We start from the raw sequence: 18,669 nt of genomic DNA on the forward strand, positions 1-18,669 counted from the left end.
ACGACAGGCCGTGGTATATGCTCATTATATCACAGCTAAGGGGCGTGGTTCGGCCCGACGCGAAGCGGAGGGTCGACAACTGCTTGGAGTGGTGAGAATATTGCTCCACTTTCTCCGGTTCCCGAGATTGGGCTTCCAGTAGCTCTGGAGAGAGCTTTCGCACCTGTGGCCACTAACGGTCATAATTTCTCTGCTTTGTTTCAAGACCCGCATCAGAAAGCTTTTGAATGGTGGTACTTTTCCAGTTGGTCTACCTGCTCTTCACGTAGCTCTGCATGTCATCGTTTAGGTGCTTTTTTTTTTCTGGAGATAGGCACTGCTCAATCCACTCCTCCATAGTAAGACCCCCCCGGACGGTCGAAGTTAATCTTAAATGTTTCCATCTTATGCTTTGTAAGTTTGTTTCGTAACGGAAGAAATTTAAATATATTTATAAAACTGACAAGTCAAATCAAGCAATCTGATTGGTCGATAGCGTTTTTGCGGACCTCTTTGATTACAGATTTGAAAACATCGTTGCTTGCTTTAAAAGTAGCACAATTCATTATGTTAAACCTTCAAAAGTATCTAGATATCCCTGCCCTAATGCCAAAGGAACTGCACACTGAATATGTTTTGCCGTTTGATGTGTATGTCTGGGCCGCTGCGTAAAAAGGAGGCTTTCTGCCCCGTTACTTCTCCGCTGCTTTCTTGTTCCAGTTTGCCCAACTGTATACTGTGTTTCTCAGGCACGGAGGGATACCGACTTGTTGTGAAAAGTAAAACTCACAATTCTACCCGTGGTATACGCTCAGTATATCACGGCTAAGAACCAATCAGATTGCTTGATTTGACTTGTCCGTTTTATAAGAATAATTCTATAACACATAGGTTTGAGCAAGCTCTCTGGTTGGTCAATAGGCGTGTTTGATTCCACGATCAAACAACGATCAAATAGAACGTGCCTAATCACAAAGTATCCAGTGGTAGGCCACTGGATACTTTGTGATTAGGCACGTTCTATTTGATCGTTGTTTGATCGTGGAATCAAACACGCCTATTGACCAACCAGAGAGCTTGCTCAAACCTATNTTTCTGTTCCTCCGAGGGAAAGATTTCCTCGGGAAATCACTCACTCTGCATCGTCTGATTAGCAACAAAAACTCACTGCTGCACACAGAAACACACAGAAGCACTAGGACACACACAGACACACACAGAAACGCACAGAAACACAAGGAAACACACAGAAGCACACAGACACACACAGAAACACACAAACACACACACACACACACATTCAGAGTCTCTGAAAGCTGAGCTGTGATAATAGAGGCATTCAGACGTACTGAATGGGGAGTGAAGGGGAGGAGAAAGGGGCTGTAAACTCTCTGTCACGTGCAGAGTTCAAGGCTGTTCTCAACCTTCCCCGACTGAAAGTGTGTGTGCACGTCTGTCGCTCTCTCTCAATGCTTCCATTTGTTTGGGTTACCTATACAGTTCCTAATACTAATTTTAACTTTGTCATCCAACTTAATACACACATTTGACACTTATTTATACAAAAAGAGCTTGACACCCATTGAACACAAGAACAAAGTGAACTTTGACTGTTCTGTCAGATCTTTGACATTGATTTCAGAAGGACAGCTTTGAGTGAAATGGCCTTCCTCACTACACTACAGGCAGCCTTATCGCGCTGTTGCCCTGGGCGTAGCTCAGCTGGATGTTCTTCACAGTCCCTGGCATTTTTTAAAAGGGTGAAGGCACAAGGTTGGTAAGTAGAATGCGAGGTTTCGTTTTTGGCCTTTTATGTGCGTCAATGTGGGCCCTGTGCCAGGCTTTTTATCACAAATGATGTGGCCATAAACTGTGTCTGTTTGTGTGTGTACATGCACACTGTTGCACGTGAAATCTTTATACCCATGCGGCTTTGTGGTGATACGGATAAGGTCAGCCACTTTCTCTCTCAATGCTTTGGTCTGTTTTTCTTATCTTTACAGTTAATACTACTCGTCTTGATCTTTGTCATTTACCAAATACACTAATTTTACACTGATAAAAAAAGAAAGAACACGAGATATATTAAGCAAACATGAACAAAGTGAACTTTGACTGCACTGCCGGTAATCTTTGAAATTTCAGATGGGGCAAAATGGCCTTCCTCACAACAGGCAGCCTTATCTCGCTGTTGCCCTGGACGAAGCACAGCTGGATGTCCTTGGGCAGCGAGTAAGAAACAAGTCCCTGTCAGTTTTGGAGAGGGTAAAAGCACAATGTTGGTACGTGGGATTATTTGTTTGGCCTCAGTTTGAGCCAGGCTCTTTATCTCAAACTCTAAAGCCATAAACTGTGTGTGTGTTCCTCAGGTGTTCTGGTCCCAGGGTGAAGAGCGTCCTGCTAGGCTTCTTTCCTATCCTGTCATGGCTGCCTCACTACTCCATCAGAGAAAACGCCCTTGGAGACCTGGTGTCGGGAGTCAGTGTGGGGATCATACATCTGCCAACAGGTGGGGATACTGCAGCAGAGGATAATCACGTAAAGAGTCTCAACATGTTTTAAATGACAACAAACTGCATAACACAACAGCTTCACACTACTTCAGCTATACCTGCACTCCTGCAGGATGGAAGGGTGGAAATTGAGAGTATACGACTCTAGCTGCCATGTGTTATAACCCTGAGCTTGTTGTAATCTACTTTATTTTTTTTATATGAAGAGGAAGTCTCATCAACACGTGTATAGCCACCACTCAGACAAGCAAGTGGCTTTTAAGCTCCCTTGATATAAAAAATGATATGATATTTATTTTTCTTATTGAGCTGGTCATCACCCATAGTATTTCATCTAAATCTAGCCCAACTAATTGGGAAATGTTTTTGTTGAAGAAAACAATCTGTTAACTATGACAGATACAACAATATTAGGGCTAAATTACAGCTGACACAATATAAAAGTAGGATATTATTTACATTTAGTGTGCAAGAATGGCATAATAAATTAATTACAAATGTCCAGTGTGAAGTTATAAGTCAAGTTAACAAAAGAAAAACTATGGAGCTATGAGTTCTCGAAGTGATTTTGTATTGCAGTAGGCAGGAATGTTTGACCAAGTTGTTAAGTGGTAAAAATGTTGATACAGATTCAGCGCTGTAAGCTCCTGCAAAGGCCAATGAATGAATATCTGTGAAGCTTACTGTTTTTATAGGACACCTCTCCTCTTCTCTCCCAGGTATGGCCAACGCCATGGTGGTGGGAGTTCCTCCCGCGTTTGGTCTCTACACCTCTTTCTATCCTCTGATCATCTACTTCATCTTCGGCACCTCGAGACACCTCTCCATCGGTGAATGTCTACATTCATCTCTCTGAAAAGGCGTTCTTATCTACTGCCTGGTTCAGTCTTCCATGAGTGCTTTGTTCATGAGCCCTACCTGAAACTTATGTTACTTTGACACAACATATGTTTAATAAACTAAAGAAAAAAACTGATCAAATTAAAAAGGGCTAGTAGGCCTGGTTGTATTTTTAAATATAATGTAATATTCACAGTATATCCATGTGATAAACAGCAATTTTGAGCCTTAAACTCTAGTGAAAAGCGAGTAAAGGAGTTGTTTACAAAGTGTTTGTGTTTATGTGTTGCAGGTACTTTTGCCGTCCTGGCCATCATGATCGGGTCTGTGACAGCCAACGTGGAGTCGGTTAGTAACAACAACGGAGACAGTCAGGCTGATGTTGAAGCGGCCAAAGTGAATGTGGCTTTACAAGTCACCTTCCTCACTGGCCTCATACAGGTACACACACACACGCACACACGCACACACGCACACACGCACACACACACACACACACACACACACACACACACACACACACACACACACACACACACACACACACATTATACAATACATGGACAAACAGAAGGAACAGGCTCATAGTCATTGCTGTGCAGCTCAGGTTCAACACAAGCAGGAGAAGACAGAAGTCCCCTGCAGAAATTCACAAAAGTATCACATGTATTTGTAGCCATATATATATTATAGAACACACACACAACCTGCTTTGAAGCAGTACAAATTCAAAGTATTGCCTCTCTCCCTCCTCTTGAATGTGTGGGAGACATGCATTGTGACGTTAGTAAAAGTTGTCATAATCAAAGAAACAGCACATATATTAGGAACAGATTGTCATGTCAAATGATCATATAATCATTTGAAACATATCTTGTACTCTGATTGCCTTTTACACTGTTAAATTGTATTTTTAGTCTTGTATGTGTTTAACAGAGACACATGTTTAGGATTTACGTTTCAGGAGGGCAAAAGGAAGTGAAAAAGGTGGATTTGTAAATGGTTAAGGACAAGGGCGTTTTATGGTTTAATGACGGGATGTATGTACGACCAGTTGGCTGTTTCATTTCATAAATATATAGTGGGGCTGTAAGCTGTGTGCAGAACTTCTTTATCCTCTGAGGATGAAGTTGCTCTGTTCCTGCATTTGAGATCGATTTCAATTGTATATTGACTTTTTTTATTACTTTATTAAATATAATAAAAGACAAACTTTGTCCATGCATCATTTATCAGTTTCTCTTAAGAATTTCCTCCACGCAGATCTATAGGAAACTCTAAACTGTGTGTGTGTGTGTGTGTGTGTGTGTGTGTGTGTGTGTGTGTGTGTGTGTGTGTGTGTGTGTGTGTGTGTGTGTGTGTGTGTGTGTGTGTGTTTGTGTTTGTGTTTGTGTTTGTGTTTTCTTCCAGACTTTAAAGGATGTTTTGCTCGGAGTGACCAGCGCTGTACCAGGAGCGCTGTCAGTCTCCGTGGTTTCCATGGTGATACTAATCGGAGGCAAGATGCTGAATGAGCGCTTTAAGAACAAGCTGCCTGTCGCCATACCGTGGGAACTTATACTGGTGAGGGGAGCACAAACACACATATACATGTTCACACACACGTTGAGTTGAGTAGACTCATGCTCATTAGACCCAGATGGAGAGATGCAACAGTGATGATCTGTAGAGTGACTCACAGTTATATAAAACATTTTCATCACAAAAAACACAATTATAGAATATACATATATCTCCCTCTGGCCATTCTTTCTTCTGATGTTTTTCTATTTAATGTCATTTATTATAAAGATTTTGTAAGCAATTAGTGGTTGTACTGAGTGTAAGGAATCCAGTGTAATTCTTTGTTAAATATTGTAACCAAAACCCTAGAATTAAGATATTATTGGCAATAGAAATGTTGCTGGTTACTTTAATAAAAAACAAAGAAGCTATATTTTATAATCTTAAAATTACATGGACATGTGGTTTTTGTCATAGTAACGTGATGATTTATACAACATGGATGATTAAAATCTATCATTTATAAAACAGCATATTGTTTACTCTGTGTTGCTTAGCTAAGATACCAAACTTCATGATCTGTTGAGTAATGGTGAACTGCAGTGTGATATGGCTTCAACCCACCACTAGCATAGGAAAAGCCATCTAATTATGATAATGTGTGTATGTGTACATCTATGTGAATGTGTAGTGTGTGTAATGTGTAACAGACTAACTGATCTGACATTAAGACTACTGTATATTATCGTATTTGAAATGGGACATTCTTTGCACTAAATGTCACGTCCATTGTTTTCCCCGCAGATTGTGCTGGGCACCATGGTGTCCGTGTAGATGGACCTGGCCGGCCAGCACACGGTCCAGGTGGTCGGAGACATACCCAGTGGGTCAGTAGAACTATGTCATGTCTGTTTTTTCCCTTGTCATCAATTAGTCATTTTCTAAAACAAACATTTTTCCTGAGTGTCGATCTTCATTTTGCTGAAGCAGATGATCGTTGTTAAACCAAACAATCTGCCATCCCCTTTCTTTCTCTTCCTCATCCTCCTCTTCTCCAGCCTGTCCGCCCCAGTCCTCCCCTCTCTCTCTCAGGCCAGAGAGCTGTTTGTTCCCGCTCTGTCTGTGGCTCTGGTCAGCTTCAGTTACCTCTCAGCCCTGGGTTCAGTGTTTGCCAACAAACACGGCTACCACATGGACTCCAGTCAGGTACATTCATGGCAGTTGTTAATGCTCAGTATGTATATCATTATTTGTTATCGGATGGTTATGTTGAATCACTCAATCAGTAAATCACTCCTGAGGCACTGGAGAAATAATGTGAGCTTACAGTGTATTGTTATTTATCCTGGAATAATCCCTGTATTCATCCATCATTCTGTATTTACCTTTAGAAGTACCAGCTCAACAGTTATAACAATGATTTTTTACAACATTTATGAGCACTTCCTGCCATTGTGTGTTCTCCCACCTGTGAGATTGTCAGCCCCTCCCTTGGGTGTCCCCTTACCTCTTGCGTATCTATAGTCCTCGTCTCACTTTGTCCTGTTCCAGTTCGTCTTGTGTCATCAAGAGAGACAGCTTTTTCAATCCAAGAACCCATCGTAGCTTTTTCTCCTTGTCAAGTTTATTTAGTTGTGTGGTTTTGATTTGCTCTTATTACATTGTGCCTCTGTGAGTGATTTGTTGTTGCTCCTAGAAGTAAAGACCTTTTTAGATTTTTGAAACCTGGTTTGAGTCCTGCTTTTGAGTTCCAGTACCTGTGTCACGTTCCTAACAGTTCGTAATTCAAAAGGAGGCTTATTAAAGAAGGATCATTTTGGCAGTAAATGCTATACAGAGGCCTCGGTCCACAGCGACATTTACATATATTTAGCAGATCGCTTGCCGTCTTTTCAAATACCTGTCGTGTGTCTCTGGGTCAGGACCTGCTGGCTCTGGGTCTGTGCAACACCGTAGGAGCGATGTTCCAGTGCTTCGCTGTCAGCTGCTCCTTCTCTCGCAGCATGGTCCAGGATAGCATCGGTGTCAAAACACAGGTATTCTATTCTATTCCAAAAGACAATCAAAAACACAAACTCACTTTTGCTCTGAAATGAGTTCTAAAGAAGTTCTTGTAATGACTCTTTTACATATTATTTTCTTCAATGTTGTTTTTTTTCTCTATTTATTTTCTTTCTGTTCTTTTCATCCTATGCTAAGATGGCTGGTTTGGTATCAGCTCTGTTGATTCTGACCATCCTGTTGAAGATCGGTCACCTCTTCGAGCAGCTGCCAAAGGTAACGCTTATATTGGATAACAAATATCTTAATCACATATATTGTTAAGCAAGTAACAAAAGTTGTGTGTTGACAGTTCTCCACCCTGTATGGCTTCCTATAAACCACCATAGATGACAATGAAATAATGGAGCAAATCAGTGAAGATGTTTGAAAGAAATGTCAAGTCACGCTCCATCTGGAAGAGACTTACCCTCAGGATGACTCATATTTGTTCACTCACACACTGCTGTCTGTTCCAGGCAATGCTGGCAGTGATCATCGTGGTGAACCTGAGTGGCATACTGGCTCAGTTCAAAGATGTGTGTGTGCTCTGGAAGTCTGACAGATTAGACCTGGTGGGCTACACACACACACACACACACACACACACACACACACACACACACACACACACACACACACACACACACACACACACACACACACACACACACACACACACAAACATCATTATCTAAACTCATAGCATAAATTCCTTTCTACAAACACCACTGGTTCCCCCCCCCCCTCCTCCTCCTCTATAAAGCTGGTGTGGGTCTTCACGCTGATTTCCACGCTGGTGTTCAACCTGGACCTGGGTCTGGCTGTGGCCGTGGTCTTCTCTCTGCTCACACTCATCTACAGGACTCAACAGTCAGTATCATTCAACAGCTCATTTCACATCAGTTACTGTTTAATTATTATCAGACCGTATGTTTATTGGTTGCCATTCCGTTCAGCTTTAAAGAAAATAAAGATAATATGCTTATAATATAAAGAAATATGGCTTTGACATAAAAGTCTACTTAAAAAGATAAACATGGAATTATAATATAAAATACCCGGAAATAAATAAATGTTGATTAATGAAATAGAAGTCCCTAAAATAAAAAATAAACATCCTTTTATAAAAAATATTATAAAACACTATTCTTTCTAAAAGATATTTTGTTTTGTGACATTTATTTTTATTTTGTTAGCATATTTAGTTACTATTTTATTATACATTTTGGATCTGCATACATTATCAAGGTGGGGCAGTGGTGGCCTTAAAGTTTAAAAAAGCCAGCTCGTAACTTAAAGGATCAAATTGGGTCAGTAAAGTTAAAAAAACAGCCATCCCCTTGAATAAAGAAATACTAATTATTTGATTATACAGGGGTTAAGACTGAGAATCGTGTTCTAAATATACTGTATGTGCTAAAGCTTTATCTTGTAGATTTATTTAGTTTTCATTCGTTTTGACTAATTTCATTATATTTTCTCATGCATCTAAGAAGTTTTGTAATTTCTTTGCTCCTCTCCCTTGTCACCCAGACAGACGCGCACCCTCATTAATAACCCCCTGTCTCTCCCCTCTCTCTCCCCTCTCTCTCCCCTGTCTCTCCCCTGTCTCTCCCCTGTCTCTCATCCTGTCTCTCCCCTGTCTCTCCCCTGTCTCTCATCCTGTCTCTCCCCTGTCTCTCCCCTGTCTCTCATCCTGTCTTCTCTTCTAGCTCCTCCACTCTTGTTTTGGGTGGTATTCCCGGTACAGACTGTTACAGAGACGTGGGACTGTACGCTGAGGTAAGCTCAATCTGTCTCACAGCTCTCACAGCAAGTTCCTAAATACCTGTTTGAAGAAACCTTTTGATTAAAGTTTTATGTTGCTCACAATAAGGAGAGCAAAGTAAAGCCTGAAGGTAATCAGGAAGTCAAATGAGAGACAAAAACAACGCTTTCAATGCAGACTCAGAATTTGCATCATTTTTCTTTCTGTCTTTCTTCTGCCTTCCCTGTGTTAAGGTTTATTGAGTATGTAAGTCGCTTTGGATAAAAGCATCTAACAAGTGACATGTAATGTAATGTAATATTTATAGGATGAACATGGTGAGTTCTGTCCTTCTCCACCAGCCTCAACACATCATAGTTATTTTCCTTATAGTCAGTTTTCTAAAGCTATGGACTTCCAATCTTGCCACAAAAAGGTTCATTATGTCATAGTTATAGAGAAAGTGGATGACATAAGCTATACAGACGTTAAGGGATTTTTAAAGGAATACAATCATTAAAGAGCTGACAAAGTTCACAGCTTTGTCAGAAGCTATGTATGCATGGGAAACCACATCTGGATACCATATTCCCCCATGTCAGAAATCAGAAAAAGTGCTCTCTTGGATTATTTTATGGTGGATAATAAATGCTCAAGTGCACTGTAAGGTGCCCCAATGTCCAGGTAAAGGAGATAAAGTGCCCCAGGGTGCCTTTTCAATGGAGAAAACGTGAAGCATTGCCATATAGCAGCTGGTTCCTTTTTCTGCTTTGGGCCCCTAATCCTAGAACACGCACATTTTACTTATATGTTCCTGTTTTGCAACCTTACATTTCTTCCATAATAATACATAAGTATGGAATGAATAGGACAATAAGGGGCAGACACTGGAGAAAATGAATGCAGCAAAGAGTTAAAAACACCTCAGTCAGTCTTATTAATCATTTCTCCAGGTCCCGTCTTTTATCTGCACACGTTACACACTCATTATTAAACTAGAGCACATCGTCTGCAATGCAAATGCAAATTCACACAGCAAGCATCTGATGTGTAGTAACGTGCAGGCGTGTAGATCATTGTCACTCTGAGTAAATGCACTGTTTTCACATAATGGAAAGGCATTCATAAATATAAACCAGTTTGAGAAGTATATATGTTGCAAGCTATCAAAACACGGTGTCTTCCACCAAATAACACAACCAATTATTTTGTGATGGTCCGTTTTTCATAAATGAAGCACTCTGTCGCGCAGCCAAAACACACTCAAATACATCCCTGGCTGAGAAACGCCATCTGTCCCACATCAAAACCCTGAACTGTCACCAAAGGCAATCTGTTTGGGCTCAGAGCAGAGAATCCCTGTCAACATCGCCGCTCTGTTCCCTCCACCTGATCTCCCCTCTGTCAAATACCCTTCATACATCAGTGGTGGTGCATGCTGCAGATATCTGTGAAGAAGTTCTCCCTCATTTGGTTCTCTTTCTTTTTTGTTGTCTTTGATGCAATAGCCAGAGCTTTTTTAAACTTCAGATCTGTGTGTCCCTGAAGTAGACATTTATCAAAGGGGTATATATGTTTCAAAGACGGTTTCAAATGCATTTATTCCTTACTCGGTTTGTGCCATTTGGGTAGCAAATACAGACTTTAAATGCAACATATTTAGCCAATTCTGATCCAGGGTGTCGCTATTGAGCCAAGTTGTAAAATGCAGGTGCAACATTAAGTCCTGCTTGTGTCTCTGTTGTTCTTGATGTTTTTCAGGCAAAGCAAGTCCCTGGAGTGACCATACTCTCCCATTCCAGTCCTATTTATTTTGCCAACTCTGAACTGGTCTTCACACAGATCAGACAGGTGCCAACACACACACACACACACACACACACACACACACACACACACACACACACACACACACACACACACACACACACACACACACACACACACACACACACACACTGAATGAAATAAAAGAGGATCATTCAGATCAAATCAAGAGTTGATGTTTAGTCATAGAGTTGAGATGAATTTGACTTTTCCTCCACACATCCAGACAGTGAGTCGTGATCAGAAGGAGAACCCAGCTCCCTCATCAGCCGAGACGACGACACACACTCATTGCTTGGTTCTAGATCTCAGCTCTGTCACCTTCATGGACTCTGTGGCCAAAACAGGACTCTGCAAGGTGAGGGAATTATAAAAGTCATCTTCAGTTTTTTTTAGCTAAACACCCCAAAACATCTCGTAAATGATTGATTTGCATTCTTGATTATTGTGGTTGGCACTAATTAGCATGTTGAGTTTGCACCTTTTGTGCCCACAGATTGCCTGTCAATCAAACGGTGTGAGTGGGACATTTGACCTGATATTACCTTTGAGTTACTGCAGCTGATGCTCTTTCTTTGTCTGAGAATCAAACAATCGCTCATGCAACAAATTATATTTCTTACAAAACACCTACTTCATGCTTTTGAATCCCTTTCTACTTTTTCAATGTCTTACCAATGTGATAGTTTGACACTTTGTTTGCTGGAAATACGACATGTGCAAACAAAACAAAAAATTAAGCACATTAGTTGTTTCAAGTTATTTTTAGCTTGACTAGATTTAGCACTTCAGTCATTTCTGTTAAGTTGAAAACATCACTGTGTGATGGTTTGCTCTTAAGCTGCCCATTCTCAATCTGTAGTGGTCAGTTGCCGTAATGGTTGGCTGTCCTCACACTGGCTCCTCTCTGCGGATCAAAGACTCTGACAATAAATTCTTATTTAAGGTCAACTAGATGACCAGTAATTGCCAGTTGGATAATGAGGATATGAGACACACCCTCTAATGGTCTCAAACTTCTCCCAGTTTTTGATGAATCACTAATTTCACTGATATGCCTTTGTTATCTAATACTGTTCTTTGACCTCATTGATAAAAGAAGAAGAAAATTCATTCATCAACCTCACAGACTTTTAACACATATGTAAAGAAAAGGTGTGTGTGTGTGTGTGTGTGTGTGTGTGTGTGTGTGTGTGTGTGTGTGTGTGTGTGTGTGTGTGTGTGTGTGTGTGTGTGTGTGTGTGTGTGTGTGTGTGTGTGTGTGTGTGTGTGTGTGTGTGTACCAGGTTGTAGAAGACTTGGGACTCCAGGGTGTCAGTGTGTGTCTGGCAGCGTGCCCAGGTGAGCTTTATGTTTCATGCTCATGTATCTCCTATAGAGCTAAGTCTCTTCACACACACACACACACACACACACACACACACACACACACACACACACACACACACACACACACACACACACACACACACACACACACACACACACACACTCTTTGTAAAGTTGGGCTGCCGTGCTTTCTCAGGTCAGTTTCCCACTACCCCTCCCTTACTGTAGCTCTGCTTGACACATAGCTTTCTTTTTCATGTATAAACCGTAACAGTTTGTGTGCTGCAAATCATCACATCAACACATCCAACCACAAAACCAAGCAATATTTTTGTCTCATTTACCTGCATTGTGGAATTGTTCCCTGTGTCTGTCAACAGAAACAGTGTTATCTAAGCTCCAGACTCAGGGTTGTATACGGGACAGCCTGCTCAGCTCCTGTGTCTTCCCATCGGTCCATCATGCTGTCCAGCGCTGCCTCAGCACCCTGCCCAAGCCTCTGGAGGTACGCATCTGTAGACAAAAAAAGGAACAATTTCAACAGTGTTTTAAAATGATGTATATTTTCTTTGCCCTTTTTCTTATTTAGCAATTAAGATATTTTCTTATACCATTTGAGCCCTAAGACATTTTTTGTTGAATTGGACCATGAGTTTTCCAGTATTCCTGGAGGCACATTAGAAGGGAAATCCACTCAGCAGTCTGTTTACAGGTGTCAAGAAATACTGCTGCATGTGTGAAAAAAAACATGGGATAAAGCAGGGGTGTCAAACTCAAGGCCCGGGGGCCAAATCCGGCCCGCGACTTAATTTCCTGTGGCCCCACAAGAGCTTGCAAAGAATATAATATAAATATTATATGGTTACATGCCGCTTTACAGAAACACATTGCCCATAAACTACATGTCCCACAATGCATTTCAAATTAGACTTTTTTCTCGGAATTGGATTTTTCTTTTCAAAATGTTACTTTTTTTTAAAAATGTCACTCGTTTTTCCAGAATTTGGCTTTTCTTTTTAAATAATTTTGTGACTGGCGCACTGAAGAGACTTGCAATTGTTTGCCCTAGACTTCTGCTTTCAAACGTAGTTAATTATGAAGTTATTACCCTGTCCGATAATAATCCAATGCAGAGGCAATAATGTTATATAATACATTATTTTATATATATTAAATATTTATATATTTAAGCAATCATTACAAGCAATCATACACGCCTGTACTCCAGTACAGCGCGTACGGACCTCGGCGCAAGCGCCTCGTCTCGCCGGCAGTTACGTCGTACCAATAATGACGTCAAGATACGGGCCTCAAGTGTATAATTGCCGATTCGTATCTACACAAACTATCATTTTGTAATCAACAATATCGTAAATAAATTAATTTCATAATGTGGGCTAATTTGCTTCCCAAACCTACGCTTCGCATTGAACGTTAGCATCCCGTCAGGAAGGAGTTTCCACAAAGTAGTTTCCCGATGGTAAAGAAAAGCCTGCCGGGTTCAGTTGAAAACAGCCGCATCTTTCGGGTTGGCTGGGTCCAGTCTCAAACATTCAATCAATCGAGAGCCCCCCACAAGATGCAAAATTAGAACTTAAAAAAAATCTGACATTTTGTAGCTACCGATTTTCCAACGGAGGAGACAATGTATAAACATGTTTAACGGCGTGTATCGCTAAACCCCGTATGGGGAGAAAACCCACACGGATGTAGGCTCATGGAAAGTAGTTGGTAGGCTAAGTTGGCTAGTGTTTAGGCCACTGGATACTTTTATGATTAGGCACGTCTATTTGACGTGTGACGGTGAATTCCAACGAACCCTAATGGGACCAACCAGGAGGGCTTTCTCAAAAAAACTATGTGTTTATAGAATGTATTCTTATAAACGATCTCTCTCTTTTCCTCCTTCCCCCGTTTGTTGTTGTTGAGAGAGGATCGTGTTATATAAGAATAAATTCTATACTAACACCATAGTGTGTTGAGGCAAGCTCTTCTGTGGCAATAGGCGTGTTGATTCCCGGGATTCAAACAACAGATTCAAGTTAAGAACGTGCCTAATCACAAAAAGTATCCAGTTGGCCTACCACCCGCCACTAAGCCTACCAAAAACTTACCTCCCATGGAGCCTACATCGTGTGTTTTCCATTTAGCGAGTGGTTTAGCGACACCCACAAGCCGTACCACTGTGTATACATTGTCTCTCTGTTGGGGAAAACGGTTTGTTAGCTAACAAAAATGTTCAGATTTTAAAGTTAATTTTGGATGTTGGGGCGGGCCTCGGTATGATGATTGTTGACATGGGACCACAAGACCACAAACCAAAACGAAGAAGATTGTGGCTGGTTTCAAACTGACGAGCGGGCATACGTTTACCATGGGGGAACTTACTTTGTAGGAACTACTTTCGACGTGGAATTTAACTTCAAAAGCAGAAAGCGTTTAGATGGTAGGTTTGGGAGCAAAAATTAGCGCCCACCATTAAGAAAATTATTTACGATATTTGTTTGATACAATGATTATTTGTGTAATAGAATCCAAATTATACACCTTGAGGGCCGTTTTCATTGAAACCGCCCGATTATTGGTCGACGAGTACTTGCGGGCAGGGACCGAAGGGCAGCTTGCGCCAGAAAGGGGCCGTGACGCCTGTACTGGATATAGCAGGCGTGTATGAATTGCTGATATGGATTTGCCTGTTAAATATATAAAATATTAATATATATAAAATATTGTATTATAATAAACATTTATGCCTCTGCATGGATTATTATCGGACAGGGAATAAACTCATAATTAACTACGTTGAAAAGCAGAAGTCTAGGGCAAAAAACAATTGCAAGGTCCTTCTTCAGTCCGCCATGTCACAAAATTTATTAAAAAGAAAAAGCCCAAAATCTGGAAAAAAACGAGTGACATTTTTAAAAAAAAAGTTAACAATTTTTGAAAAGAAAAATTTCCAATTTCCGAGAAAAAGAAGTCTAGATTTTGAAATGGCGATTGCTGGGGACCATGTGTAGGTTTAAAAAATGGCAATGTGTTTTCTTATAAAAGCGCAGTGAACCATATAATATTTATTATATTATATTCTTTGCAAGCTTCTTGTGGGGCCACAGGAAATTAAGAGTCCAGGGCCGGATTTGGCCCCCGGGCCTGAGTTTGACCACCCCTGCTTTATCCCATGTTTTTTCACACATGCAAGCATTATTTCTTGACACCTGTAAACAGACTGCTGAGGTGATTTCCCTTCTAACTGTGCCTCCAGGAATACTGGAAAACTCATGGTCCAATTCAAACAAAACATGTCCTTAGGGCTTCAAATGGGATAAGGAAAAGATCTTAATTGGCGTAAATAGAGGAAAAAAGGCAAAGAAAATTATACATTCATTTTTAAAACACTGTTGAAATTGTTTCCTTGTTTTGCTACAGAATATGCTACCGCCAGAGCTTGGGCGAGGTTGCTGAGGCGAGCGCTGGACGGCAGATGGACCCGATGGGGAAGACCCAGGAGCTGAGCCAGGCGTGTCCCGTATACAACCCTGAGTCTGGAGCTTAGATAACACCTGTTCTGGTTGACAGACACAGGAACATTCCTCACAACAATGCAGGGAAAATGAGACAAAAATATTGCTTTTGTGTTGATTGTTATGTGATGATTTCGCAGCCACACAAACTGTTACGGGGTTATACATGAAAAAGAAAGCCTATGTGTCAAAGCAGAGCTACAGTAAGGAGGTAGTGGGAAACTGAACCTGAGAAAGCTATCGGCCATGCTCCAACTTACAAAGAGTGTGTGCGGGTGTGGTCGGTGTGTTGTGTGTTTGTGTGTGTGTGTGTGGGTTGTGTGTNATTATGCAAAATTCACTTTTTGATGTCTTTTACATAAACATGTGTCCCCTCTGTGTAAAGACATTCTGAAAGTTTCATGAAAAAATATTTGCTCACTTTTTGTCCTGATCCATTTATATAGAAAACTGTCTGAAAATGAGCTGATCAGATTTTGGCCACTTTATGATGTCGTACCAATTTTTCATTAGTCAATAACCAACCAAGGTAACCCGCCCTTTGTTCCCCACCGTTAGACATTTCTTGGCGAGTAAAGATGTTTGAGGCTAAACTCGCAAAAAGGTGTCAACCCTGCAATTTGTAAATCATGTACTTGAAATGCTGCCCCCAATTTGTTAGAAGTATGTGGCCAGACATGAAACATTGCTCCTTTAAAAAAAGATTTAAAGGCTTAATTCAGGATTAAACAAAAGTACAATTCTCAACTCAAAACATATTAACAGAATATTCGAGAGAGACCATAGCCAAGCAGTTTCATTTATTCACAGTAAACAAAGCATATAGCTATCTAAATCACTCTAAATTGGAAACAGTGTACTGATGTTTAATATGTAGCAATACAAAAACACTACATTTGAGAAAAATAACATTTGTGTCCAATTAATTGAAAAAGAAAACTATCTAGGCAGTGCTTCAGTAGTGTATCTGTTTCAGAAGCAGCATGAGGTTTCTGATGCGTTCGGCACGGCAGCGAGGCGACTGGTGGAGCGGTAGCTCAAAGAAAGAGAAGGTGAAGCTCCGAGAGAAACTGAGGTTGGTGACGGGACGCAGGGGCGGGAGACGGGTGGGGCGAGGCAAACGCCGCTGGGGCAACAACCTCCGCCTCGCACGCAACCCTCTGACCCCTCCACCTGCAGGGGGAGAGGAACAGACATGTTGAAATCAAATGAGTCACAACACTTTGAAAAAGATCAGGGCCCTTATTCAACAGTGGCTGACCCATTCAGTTGTTTTCAGCACCCGGTGGTCTCAGGACTCAGTACTAAAGAGTGTGTGTCATGAACAACTTCTTCACTCTCCTATGTATAACTTACTTTAAATGAATTTTAGTGACTTCACATAGCAGATCCCATACTGCAGAGTTTGTCTTGTGTTAGCGGGAAAAGCACAGGTGTAAATAATAGCCTTAAAGGTCCCCTATTATACTATTTTCTGGCGTATATTATAGGTGTCAGATATATAAAAAACATGTCTAAGTGTTTTTGCTCAAAATACCAAACAGATCATCCATTCTAGCCATGCCTCATATCCCTTTATTTCAGCCCTGTTAGAGAAGTGCTGACTCTGGGTCCGAAGCTTTAAAAAAAAAAAGGAGGGGGAGCTTATGCCTGCTCATGCGGGAGAATTCTATCGGCAGATGCAGCTCAATGCTGCCGTGATTAAACGCCATATCATGTTCAAAACCACATCAAGGATTATTTCTGAAACTGGAGCTCAAAGGCTTTCTCTCTGGGTGGGTCTGCATTGCCAATATGACGTCATATCGGACGCAAATTCTGTATATAATATATCATATTCAATCACTTGCATATAGACTCTTATTGCACTATTCCACTTTTTTACTATATTTTGTATTTACTTGCATCTATTTTTGTCTGTTTTCTTGTGTTGCACTGTTGGAGGAGCCTGTGACCTAAGATTTTCATCGTCATAACTACACTGTAGCTATGTACGCATGACCAATAAAAGCTTTGAACCTTGAACTTGAGGCAACTGCAACATGGATGCTTTGTCGAATAGACTAACAATTTAGCAAGCTAGCCAACAGGTGATGTAATGCAGGAAATAAAAAGGCATAATAACAGAGAAATAGTTGAGGCTGTTTAAAATTAACAAATAAAAACGTTTGATGACTAAAATTACAATAACGATTACTTACCATCTACACAAAATGAAGATCCATGGTCTCTGACATTTATGAAAACATCAGCAAACACATCACATCTTGTGTATTTCTGAGCTTTAAGAAATGTTCCATTTGGGTGTTTGTGAAGACCAGAAGACGGCAATGTTAACTCTAGTTGTGAACACAGTGAAACATACCTTTTAAGGGCAGCAATAGTTACAGGGTCAGTGAGAGGATTTATTGGGATAGCAGATGAAAAAGGAGACCTCGTTAATGTTGTTTGTTACACCTATGATTATTCTGCTATGACTGGTCTAATCAGTCTGACTGAGAACAACTGTGTGATTACGGCATATATCATACATTTGGCACAGCAGACATCTCAACCTGTCACAGTAGGAAAAGCACAGGTGTTACTAATAAAACAAATAATGTCTCTGTTCATTTTTGTTTTCTGTTCAAGTTTAGCAGTTAGCCATTGACGTGGTACAATGAGCCAACATGCTCGACAGATCAGGACCTAAAGCAGCTTGATGGAATTTGGCCACCATTTATTTCATTGTGTACACATGTGTCTTTCCACCCTTATACTGTATGTCCAAAATGTCCTCAGTGATTGTACATTTCCCCACTGTGGGACAAATAAACAAGTTGGATTTTGAAATGTAGCTAAATGTGCTAATGCTTATGTTATTATAGGTTCTAGTAGTCAGGGAAAGTCCACATTGTGTTGTCATAGTGGGCTTGTCTTCTGACATTTTAGCATTATTAATGAAAGCTAACATTTATAACACTATTGTATCTAGCTATGTTACCAAGTTGTACGCAGTTAGCTATAGCTAAGAGTTAGCTAGTTTATGATTGTTGCTAGGTTGTGGTTAGGCTTAACTCATATCCAAATCGGTTTAAATTTCATAGAGAATTGACTGTTCTTCAAGGGGTGTCTTTCCTGCCTTCCCATACTGCATTTTTTTTTACATTATTTATACTAATAATTCTCTAATATTTGAGCTTTGGGGGTTAGTCCTGATGACTGGCCCTTGTTCTTCAGACCTACCTGTGGCACTGTCCTGAGGGACTGCACCAGGCGGAGATGGAGAGTTGAAACTTGAACTTGAAACGTCCTCGTCTTCGTTATGTCTGTCCCGGTAAGGAGTGGAGGGCGTGGGCTGTGGAGGGGGAGGGGGTGGAAGGGGAGG

The 18,669-nt window shown here is 40.8% G+C and overlaps 2 protein-coding genes across 2 annotated transcripts; both read left to right on the forward strand.

Moving 5' to 3' along the window:
- Positions 1-1,606: 1,606 nt before the first annotated feature.
- On the forward strand, positions 1,607-5,669 carry LOC104941324 (prestin-like). Its single transcript, XM_010766411.1, has 7 exons — positions 1,607-1,756; positions 2,125-2,261; positions 2,349-2,488; positions 3,212-3,322; positions 3,625-3,773; positions 4,743-4,895; positions 5,640-5,669. Exons 2-7 carry the CDS (start codon positions 2,125-2,127, stop codon positions 5,667-5,669), a joined length of 720 nt encoding a protein of 239 aa, XP_010764713.1. The 5' UTR covers positions 1,607-1,756.
- A 21-nt stretch (positions 5,670-5,690) lies between these two features.
- On the forward strand, positions 5,691-15,334 carry LOC104941325 (solute carrier family 26 member 6-like). The gene is made up of 11 exons (XM_010766412.1): positions 5,691-5,722; positions 5,894-6,041; positions 6,758-6,871; positions 7,035-7,112; positions 7,355-7,450; positions 7,642-7,748; positions 8,591-8,660; positions 10,387-10,476; positions 10,679-10,810; positions 12,162-12,286; positions 15,208-15,334. Exons 2-11 carry the CDS (start codon positions 6,027-6,029, stop codon positions 15,332-15,334), a joined length of 954 nt encoding a protein of 317 aa, XP_010764714.1. The 5' UTR covers positions 5,691-5,722; positions 5,894-6,026.
- Positions 15,335-18,669: the final 3,335 nt, after the last annotated feature.

The sequence above is a fragment of the Notothenia coriiceps genome, unplaced genomic scaffold, assembly GCF_000735185.1.
Source record: "Notothenia coriiceps isolate Sejong01 unplaced genomic scaffold, NC01 NC01_scaffold00003313, whole genome shotgun sequence".
NCBI classification, from domain to species: domain Eukaryota; kingdom Metazoa; phylum Chordata; class Actinopteri; order Perciformes; family Nototheniidae; genus Notothenia; species Notothenia coriiceps.

What these genes read in the sequence shown, in the direction of transcription:
- LOC104941325 (XM_010766412.1), top strand. An exon ending in TCTTCGAGCAGCTGCCAAAG is followed by an intron (nt 7,113 to 7,354) that starts GTAACGCTTATA and finishes TGTCTGTTCCAG; the next exon opens with GCAATGCTGGCAGTGATCAT. An exon ending in TCTTCACACAGATCAGACAG is followed by an intron (nt 10,477 to 10,678) that starts GTGCCAACACAC and finishes CCACACATCCAG; the next exon opens with ACAGTGAGTCGTGATCAGAA.
- LOC104941324 (XM_010766411.1), top strand. Translation starts at nt 2,125, where the DNA reads ATGGGGCAAAATGGCCTTCCTCACAACAGGCAGCCTTATCTCGCTGTT. An exon ending in AGGGTAAAAGCACAATGTTG is followed by an intron (nt 2,262 to 2,348) that starts GTACGTGGGATT and finishes TGTGTTCCTCAG; the next exon opens with GTGTTCTGGTCCCAGGGTGA. An exon ending in GATCATACATCTGCCAACAG is followed by an intron (nt 2,489 to 3,211) that starts GTGGGGATACTG and finishes CTTCTCTCCCAG; the next exon opens with GTATGGCCAACGCCATGGTG.